Source organism: Tarenaya hassleriana, unplaced genomic scaffold, assembly GCF_000463585.1.
Source record: "Tarenaya hassleriana unplaced genomic scaffold, ASM46358v1 Cleome10, whole genome shotgun sequence".
NCBI classification, from domain to species: Eukaryota; Viridiplantae; Streptophyta; class Magnoliopsida; order Brassicales; family Cleomaceae; genus Tarenaya; species Tarenaya hassleriana.
The window spans coordinates 694,036-703,903 of NW_010960188.1; the positions used below are offsets into that span (position 1 = coordinate 694,036).

Sequence of the window (9,868 nt, forward strand, 5' to 3'; positions counted from 1 at the left end):
CTTTCCCTCATCAGCTTCCTCACAGCAGCCACCTCTTCCCAATTTTTTGATTCTGTGTACATATTAGCTAACATTACATATGGTGCAGCATTTGAAGGTAGAATCTTGATGAGCTGGTTGGCCGCTTTCTTTGCTAGCTCTATGTTCTTATGTTTTCTGCAAGCACCGAGTAAGGCGGCCCAAGGGACATGGCCTGGCTTGAATGGCATTGTCTCTATGATTATCTCAGCCTCCTCGAGCTTCCCTGCTCGGCCTAGAAGATCGATCATACAAGAATAATGCTCGAGTTCTGGTTCAATCTTGAACTCCTCCTTCATCATGTTGAAATACTTTTGACCCTCTTCGACTTTCCCACAGTGTGCACAAGCAGAAAGGATGGAAACAAAGGTTATGTTGTTCGGGGCAGAACCTGAATCCAGCATTTGTTGGCATAGAAGCAGGGCTTCTGCTCCTCGTCCATGTTGGGCATAACCAGCAATCATAGAATTTACTGATACGATATTATGTTCCGGCATACAATCAAATACCTTTCTTGCATCTCGGAGGTTTCCGCATTTGTAGTACATGACAACCAAGGCATTGTTTACTGAGATTTCGTTCGATGGGATATGTGATTTGATCACTAACCCATGAATCTGCTTCCCCTGAGACAGCGACAGGTTGGAGCATGCACTAATCACACAAACAAAGCTGCCATCATCAGGACGATGTCCAAACCGTTGCATCTGTCTGAAACTCTTCACGGCCTCTTCAGAGAGTTCCTCGTTTAACGAATACCCAGAAATCATAGTGTTCCAAAGAATCAAATCTGGTGAAGGAATCTCTTCAAAGACCTTTTCTGATTCCGACATCCCTTTACGACCACCGCACTTTGAGTACAAATCAATCAGACCGCTGCCCACGTGGGAATTCCGATGAAATCCAGTCTTGATCAACTTACCATGGAACTGACTGCCACTTACCAAATCGGCCAAGCTCGTGACTGCACTTAAAACGCTCGCCAATGTAAACATGTCGATTTCTAATCCCTTCCCTACCATCTCCCTGTACAAAGCCAAAGCCTTTTTCCCTTCCTTGTGTTGCCCATAAGCAACGATCATCGAATTCCATGAAACTTCATCTCTTACCTCTTCATCCATCCCATTAAACACCGATATCGCCTCGTTCAGAAACCCATTTTTGCTGTAGTAAGTAAGAAATGCATTATTCACCGAAGCATAAGAATCGAAACCGCCAGAGATGGCGATGCCGTGTAGCTGCCTGACCAGACAAACCTTGTCACGACAAGCTGCTATTAACCCTGATAGAGTATACCCATCTAATTCGAAACCCAATTCTCTCATTCTCTTGAACAAGATCATCGCCTGAACAGATTCCCCAGCGTCGGCGTAGCCCGAGATAAGCGTGTTGTAAGAAACGACGTCAGGTTGTGGAATTTCATCGAACAGCTTGCGGGCAATATGGATTTTCGATTCTTTCGCATACGCTGCGATTATGGTGTTGTAGGAGAATACATTGGGTTCGTATGTGGAGTCGAAGGCAGCGCGTGCGGCGACGAGGAGACCGCATTTGGAGTAGAGAAGAACGAAGTGATTGGAGAGGTAAGTCGAAGGAGAGAGGAGAGATTTCACGTAAAGCGCGTGAAGGGACTTTCCTGTGAAGAGATCTCTCTCCGCTATGCATTTCTTCAGGACGTCTCGAAATGATTTGAGCGTCCATGGCGTCTGGTTCATCTAATGCTCGATAATCTCTCGCACTCGCATGTTTTGGTTTCTCCCAAGATTCAAAATTTTCTCTTTTTTTTCCTCTCCTCATTTTTTTTATTTGAACCGAAACGGCCAAGCCAATATGGGCCTCAGCCTATTTTTTGAGTAATGGGCCTGAGCCCAATTATTCAACCTAATGAACCTGAGCCCATTTAGTTGGACTAATGGGCCTTCGGTAACTGAACCATTGAGACGCTGATCCGTGCTGGTGTATATGAGATCAGGTACTTAATGAAACTTGAAGAAAAGTGACTAATATATATTTTAATATTTGGCCAAGTTATAAGAAAGTAATGGATAATAAAATACGAATATATATATATATATATATATATAATATGATATTTTACAAGTTTACAACGCAATGCCAGGCGGATAAAGAGTGGGCGAATCAAAGCTTAGCCCACGTTAATAAATGGAACAAATCAATGATTGTATATAATACCAAAACATATATAATTTAGAGGGAAAAGCTAACTTCTCGCTGTGATGTCCTAACCTGATCTCCTTTTCCCCTTCCATGGCCTCGGGAAAGAGATTTAATGGGTCCAACATTTTCATTTTTTTGGGTGTTAAGCGAATGGAAGGGGACAATAATAAGTCCATAGGAAGAACATGAACAGTAGAATGGCAAAAAATGAAACATCACGTTGGTTGTCGTTTAAACAATTAAATCGCCAAAAAAAAATGTTTTTTTGTGGGTCTCATAACCTTGAGGCTTTTCACATGCCTTCTTAACCCTCTTTCTACTACATATCCATGCATGTGGTTCCCTCACCTCATCCCCTGTTTTTTTTTTATAAAAAAAAAATCTTTTAGTTTTATTATGACCATGCACTGATTTTAAGTTTAATACGTTGTAAATTTGTAATGTTACATCCGGAATGAAAATGTGAGGTATATATGCATCACATAGATGATGATCAACAGTAATCCATGATTGGATTCACGTTAATCAAATAATCCACAATAGATGATGATGGTCAATCAATAAGGTTATAGTATTTATTTTGTAGAGATGAAATACAAATACCAATTAATCGGCTAATATAAATATCTTAAAAATAGTGAAAAAACCAAATCTAAATGTATGATTAATACTGAGATATATGGTTTGTTGAAAATGATTTCACATGCCTCGATCTTATATATAAATATTTGAAGATATTATGACAAATGTTATCATGTAACATTATTAGGATTTGTTAAACAATGACCCATTGTCTCGCACTGAAAAAAAATCATAACGACTCTTTGATTATTCGGAAATTTGATCCTATATCGATACTCGTAGGTGGCTGTGTATCAACGAACTGATATTTTGTACAATTTTAAAATAATCAGAATAATTATTATCGTTAGAAATAATTATCTACAAAGAATATTCCATGTTTATTTAATTAGTTCAAACGAACAACGTCCCCGAAAAATATGGGGCCATGACCAACGGCTACCAATGTACGTATATGTGTATGTAATGGTCCTACGTTTTATTATTTTTGTGAATGTATGTATAATGTATATGTATACATGTGTACAGTGGGTTTGATTTAAGCAACCAGAACCAGTCCATTTCCTCCAAAGATTTGCTGTCGGTTTTGGCTATACATTTACATTATACATATGCATGGGAATTAGCTTGAAATATGTAAAGCGAGAAATGTTATGGTGTAAAAAAAATGGCTGAAAAGTATTCGGGTATATATATGTAAACAAGAATGCATTTTATATATATATATAATTTATTTAATTAGACTATTTTGTACAAAATATATTAATTTATTAGATTCGATCGATCTTCTTCTCATATACATGTTTTGAATAAAAAGATAAATCCTAAAATTATTTCTTTCATATATTTTCTAAAATGATGACTAAATCTATAATCATGAACCGCATGCTAGAATATAAGTCATGATATAATGTGCTCAATAAACAAAAACAAAAAAAAAATATCTACAACACACAAATATTTTTTTTTTTATTTCACTAAATCTTTAACCCAACTATATCTTATGGAGAATGGGTGAAACTCATATGAATGTTTTCCTCTAAGTGATGACTTAAACCTAAATTGAAAAAGAGTTTTACTTCTTTATTTACCGGTTGAACGACCCAATGTTGGATAACACAGAGAGATTTATTTGTTTTAATGTGCGAACACATAATAATAATATTGAAATGAATGTTCAATAATGGATCTTTTCCACAAAAATTGTTAATTTAAAATAATGTTTAGATTTGGTGAAGATTATCTAGTTATATAAGCTGCCAAATTTATTAGTGATATTAAAAAATTATACAATATTCGACGTTGTCTCTCACATGACGGGGACGAATTTCTAGCGTACTGAGACATGTCATGTCTGGGGGCAGTCGAAAGGACCTTTAGTTTCTTATTCTGATGTCAACTTTTTTTGTAACCTTCTTAAAATTGTCACATGAAGCTGTGTGTGTGTGTATATATATATATACACCCCTCCATACCATGCATCTCTGCACTCCACATCTCTCTCTCTCTCTCTCTCTCTTCTCCAACAGAACCCTAATTCAAGATTTCTCTCTCTCCCTCTCTCCGCCTCTCTCATAACCTGCTTATTACAATTGGAAAGAAGAGATATTTAACAGGAAATGAAACAGCTTTCGACAAAAGTGACGAGCAATGCCCATGGGCAAGATTCCTCCTACTTCTTGGGATGGCAAGAATACGAGAAGAATCCTTACGACGAGACCAAGAATCCTCAGGGGATTATCCAGATGGGTCTCGCTGAAAACCAGGTAACTAATCCAAGGACGAAGAACAACAAAAATTAAGATCGGAAAAAAATTTAAACTCTATATTTTATAATAAGATTGTTTATATATCTATGCATATTTGTGCAGCTATGTTTTGATCTCATCGAGGAATGGTTAGCCAAAAACCCGGACGCAGCATCGTTCAAGAGATCAGACGGCCAATCTGTCTTCAGAGAGCTTGCTCTCTTCCAAGACTATCACGGCCTTCCTGAATTCAAGAAAGTATGTTTATTCACATATAATCAGTGCTTACATGTATATATATATATATAACAGAGTTTGATTAATTTGTTTTGATAAATATTCTCATGATCAGGCTTTGGCCGAGTTCATGGAGGAAATAAGAGGAAACCGAGTGACATTCGATCCAAGCAAGATCGTCCTGGCCGCTGGCTCGACCTCCGCCAACGAGACTCTCATGTTTTGCATCGCCCAGCCTGGGGACGCCATTCTCTTGCCTACCCCTTACTACCCCGGGTACGTATTTTCTCATTTTACTTGATTTCTACGTAAACCCATGCATGCATGGAACCCAAAAGCTGAAAATTCTGTCTCATTTCGTAATACAGATTCGATAGAGATCTGAAATGGAGAACCGGAGTGGAAATCGTGCCGATCCTCTGTTCAAGCGCCAATGGCTTTCAGATCACTGAGTCAGCTCTCCAACAAGCTTACCAACAAGCTCACAAGCTCGATCTAAGGGTTAAAGGAGTTCTCGTCACCAACCCTTCTAACCCACTTGGCACTACCCTCACCAGACGAGAGCTTAACCTTCTCCTCGACTTCATCACTTCTAAAAACATCCATCTCATAAGCGATGAGATTTACTCCGGCACTGTTTTTGGATCTGAATTCGTGAGCGTTATGGATGTCTTGAAGGACAAGAAACTGGAGAACACCGAGGTTTCCAAACGAGTTCATGTCGTTTACAGCCTGTCCAAAGATCTCGGGCTTCCGGGTTTTCGCGTTGGAGCAATCTATTCCAACGACGAAATGGTTGTCTCAGCTGCCACGAAGATGTCAAGCTTTGGCCTTGTTTCATCCCAGACACAGTATCTACTCTCTGCAATGCTTTCAGACAAGAAATTCACAAGAACATACATTGACGAGAACCAGAAGAGACTGAGGATTCGTCAAAAGCGCCTTGCCTCAGGCCTCGAAGCCGCAGGGATTACTTGCCTTAGAAGCAACGCTGGTTTGTTCGGTTGGGTCGACATGAGGCATCTTTTGGACACGAACACGTTCGAGGCAGAGTTCGAGCTGTGGAAGAAGATCGTGTACGAAGTGAAACTGAACATCTCACCCGGTTCTTCGTGCCATTGTACCGAACCGGGCTGGTTTAGGGTTTGTTTCGCCAATATGAGCGAAGAGACGCTCGCTTTGGCCATGAAGAGACTGAAAGAGTACGTAGAATCAACCGACAGTGGCCGGTTAATGTCACGAAGCAGCCATGAGAGGCTCAAGAGTTTGAGGAAGAAGACTGTCTCCAACTGGGTTTTCCGGGTTTCATGGACCGACCGTGAACCCGATGAACGGTAAATTATTTATTAATTTATCGTCCCGGTTTCGGAGACATATACTTTCCGGATTTTTCCTTTATATATATATATATCCTTCATTTTTTTTATATTTTGGAGAATAACACTCAATCCGAAGGTGGATTTTTTATACTTCTCCAAAATATGTGTGGCACAATTTATAATATATATGTACACATTATATATCGGTGAGTTTTTTTTCTTCTGCAATTTTCCACGAGTAAGTGTGTTGTTATATTATCGTAGAGAATAGCACTCAATCCGAAGGTGGATTTGAAGTGGCCGTACATGTCTGTAATAACGACGAAAAATTTGCATGTACATGTACCCATAAAGCAATGTAATAAACAAATATTTATATATATATATACACACTTCCATTTTACACAAATCGTATTTTTTTTGTGGTTAATGACGTTGATTTGTGGTCAATTTAATTAACACAGTTGGCGTCTGCGACACCACCCGGTTCTTCGTGCCATTGTACCGAACCGGGCTGGTTTAGGGTTTGTTTCGCCAATATGAGCGAAGAGACGCTCGCTTTGGCCATGAAGAGACTGAAAGAGTACGTAGAATCAACCGACAGTGGCCGGTTAATGTCACGAAGCAGCCATGAGAGGCTCAAGAGTTTGAGGAAGAAGACTGTCTCCAACTGGGTTTTCCGGGTTTCATGGACCGACCGTGAACCCGATGAACGGTAAATTATTTATTAATTTATCGTCCCGGTTTCGGAGACATATACTTTCCGGATTTTTCCTTTATATATATATATATCCTTCATTTTTTTTATATTTTGGAGAATAACACTCAATCCGAAGGTGGATTTTTTATACTTCTCCAAAATATGTGTGGCACAATTTATAATATATATGTACACATTATATATCGGTGAGTTTTTTTTCTTCTGCAATTTTCCACGAGTAAGTGTGTTGTTATATTATCGTAGAGAATAGCACTCAATCCGAAGGTGGATTTGAAGTGGCCGTACATGTCTGTAATAACGACGAAAAATTTGCATGTACATGTACCCATAAAGCAATGTAATAAACAAATATTTATATATATATATACACACTTCCATTTTACACAAATCGTATTTTTTTTGTGGTTAATGACGTTGATTTGTGGTCAATTTAATTAACACAGTTGGCGTCTGCGACACGTGTATATACACACACACGCATATATATATATATATATATATATATATATATATATATATATATGTGTGTGTGCGTGTGAGAGAGAGAGATATATGATGCATTGTCCTTTTGGCATATAAAAAAAGGAAACTGTTGGGCCTTAAGGCCCATTTAGTGGAAGAAAGAAAACCTTCTCCTAGAGAAGGAGGTTTCGGTTTTGACCGAAACGTGGCGTTTTCGATAAGGGTTAATCTTAACCCTATTGCTTCAAGTTCTTCAACACGCAAGAAGCGCGTGGCTCGAGGAGGTGAAAGAGGCGATGGGGAAGACCGAAAGAGGAAGAGATCGGAGGCGATCTCGGAGGCGATCTCGCCGGTGGAGCTCCGGCGGTGCGAGCCGAGGCTGAAGGTGAGTGACTCCGGTAAGGTTGGTCTCGACTCTCTTGTTTCTTGGGTGTATTCTGTTCTCTACGAACGTCACGGCGAGACCCCGGGTTGTGGTGTTCCGCCGGTTACTCTTTCCGTTCTTCCTCTAGTGGATTCGCCGGCACCGTCCGGCCGAGACGTAGTCCCGAGGTAACTCGGTAACCGAACTCGTAAAAACTCCGGTGTCTCTTTCGTTTATCGCACGTACGAGTGTCGGAGGGACTGTGAGAATCCGATATCCACTTCACAAAGTGGTATCAGAGCTCCGGTTTCGATCCAGGGAGCATCGCCGGTCAGGCGAGGTAAGTTAGGTTTTTCCGGTTTCAATTTTTTCGAGTCGAGTCTGTGTGAACGATTTAACCTTCTACTGAGTGTGCAAGGCGCAAGATCGGAGGTAGATCGGGACTCGAAAGAAGGATCTGAGGTCTGTGGTGTCGCCGGCGGGGAAGATTCGGAATCCGAAATCTCAGAGAGCTGATGCGGCCAAGACTCGTTTCGGAATCGGAAACCAGGTAAGTCCTTCGACTCGGTTCTATTATTTTTCCGCGATTTCTCCGATTTGAGTCCGAGTTTCAAAGGAAACTCGGTGAACTCGGCGGAGAAATGCTCGATTCCGGCGAAACTCGGTCCCGACTCGTCCGAGTTAGGGTTTGAGTGGAGGAATCGGGTGAGTCAACAACCGAGTCAACTCGGGTGACTCGGCGGCTAGGGTTTCCGAAAATTAGGGTTTTGGATTAAACCCGGTTTACACCGGTTTAATCGATCCAATTTCGGTTTAACCCGGTTTGGGTCAATCGAACCTGGTTCGATTCGATCCAAGTCCGGTTATCGGCGGTCAGATCGGGTTTGACCCGGTTCCGTCGGTTCAGACCGGATTCCGGCCGGTTCAGTCCGGCTCAGACCCGGTTCCGGCCGGTTCAGACCGGTTCACTCCGGTTCGGTCAATCCATTGACCAATTTGGTCAACAGTTGACCGGTTTAGGTCAAATCGGACCGGTTCAGGTCCGGTTTGGGGTCAATTGGACCGGTTTAGACCGGTTCAGGTCAATCTAGGTCCGGTTTAGGACTATTGAGTCCGGTTTAGGCTAATTCAGGTCCGGTTTAGGTCAATTGAGTCCGGTTTAGGGCAATTCAGACTAGTTTAGGCTGGTTTAGGTCTTGGTTAAGGTCTGATTTGTCTAGGAAGGGCTAGAATTATTCGGTTCAGACCAATAGGGTCTGTTTGGAGTTGAATTAAGGCCGGTTTAGACTGGTTTAAGTCTAAGGTTAGGGTCTGTTCGTCCAATTAGGCTAGAATTAGACCATATAGGTCAATTGGGTCCGTTATTAGGTAAGATCAGATTGGTTTTAGGCTGGTAGAGGTCTGTTAGGATCTGATTTATCTAGTTTGGGCTGGTATTGGTCGTGTTAGGGCCTGAGTTGGTGGTTCTTTAGGACTAGATTAGGCGGTTTAGGTCTGGAGTGTGAAATTAGGACTAGAACTAACTGGTTTAGGGTTAGGTTGGTCCATATAGGTCTGATGGTGTCTGGTTTAGGGCATAGTGGACTGATTGAGGGTAGATTAGGGTCTGTAGTGATCGGTTTACCCTGCTAGGTTGGTCTAGTACTCAATTTGGCTTGGTTTAGTGAAAATTCACTAGGGTTAGACCTGTTTAGATCTCGGTTTAGCTAATGTAGGTCATAGATTCCGGTTTCTGTTCAGTATAGGTCTGAATAGGTTGGATTTGATGACGTTTAGCTGGGTAAGAGGTCTGGGTAGACTAAAATAGGCTGGTATAGGTCTGAGATTGACTGGTTTAGGTCGGTATAGATCTGTAAGGGCTGTTTTGGGTCTTGGTTAGGTCTGGTTTAGCCAAATTTGAGTTAGTCTAGCTTAGTCTAGGTCTGATCAGTAGGAAATTAAGTCAAAATAGGCTTGGTTAGGTCTGATTAGAGGTTAAAATGTCTATAGAGACATTGTTTAGGTCTGATCAGATTAGTATCTGATTGTAGACTTAGGTATTGTCTAGTTTAGGACTAGATAGGACTCCTAAGTACCAGTTTTGAGTCATAGAGTCCGGTACATTGACCGGTTAGGTCTGATTAGGTGGGATTTGACTAAAACGGGTTGGTTTAGGGGTTGGTTATGTCTAGGATCACTAGGTATAGGTCTGTAGGGATCAATTTAGATCAGGGCAGGTCTGTAGGAGTTGGTTTTAGGC

General features: G+C 41.0%; 2 protein-coding genes across 3 annotated transcripts in view; one reads left to right on the forward strand and one right to left on the reverse strand.

Moving 5' to 3' along the window:
• The window catches only part of LOC104798328 (pentatricopeptide repeat-containing protein At3g49710), a 2,717-nt gene extending 926 nt beyond the window's left edge, over positions 1-1,791 (reverse strand). The window contains exon 1 of one of the 2 annotated variants that reach the window (XM_010520366.1): positions 8-1,791. In XM_010520366.1, coding sequence (XP_010518668.1) covers positions 8-1,733 — 1,726 coding nt within the window. In that variant the 5' untranslated portion in view covers positions 1,734-1,791. The other variant, XM_010520359.1, reaches the window with a different exon arrangement.
• Positions 1,792-4,316: 2,525 nt separating this feature from the next.
• LOC104798348 (1-aminocyclopropane-1-carboxylate synthase 9) lies at positions 4,317-6,389 on the forward strand. Its single transcript, XM_010520390.1, has 4 exons — positions 4,317-4,544; positions 4,650-4,784; positions 4,879-5,039; positions 5,132-6,389. The coding sequence occupies exons 1-4, from the start codon at positions 4,398-4,400 to the stop codon at positions 6,099-6,101; spliced, it is 1,413 nt and encodes a 470-aa protein (XP_010518692.1). The 5' UTR covers positions 4,317-4,397; the 3' UTR covers positions 6,102-6,389.
• The last annotated feature ends 3,479 nt before the right edge of the window (positions 6,390-9,868 follow it).

Excerpts from the sequence above, each read along its gene's own strand:
- LOC104798348 (XM_010520390.1), top strand. The coding sequence starts at position 4,398 with ATGAAACAGCTTTCGACAAAAGTGACGAGCAATGCCCATGGGCAAGAT. Across the intron at positions 4,785-4,878 it reads GCCTTCCTGAATTCAAGAAA|GCTTTGGCCGAGTTCATGGA; the intron begins GTATGTTTATTC and ends TCTCATGATCAG. Across the intron at positions 5,040-5,131 it reads CCTACCCCTTACTACCCCGG|ATTCGATAGAGATCTGAAAT; the intron begins GTACGTATTTTC and ends TTCGTAATACAG.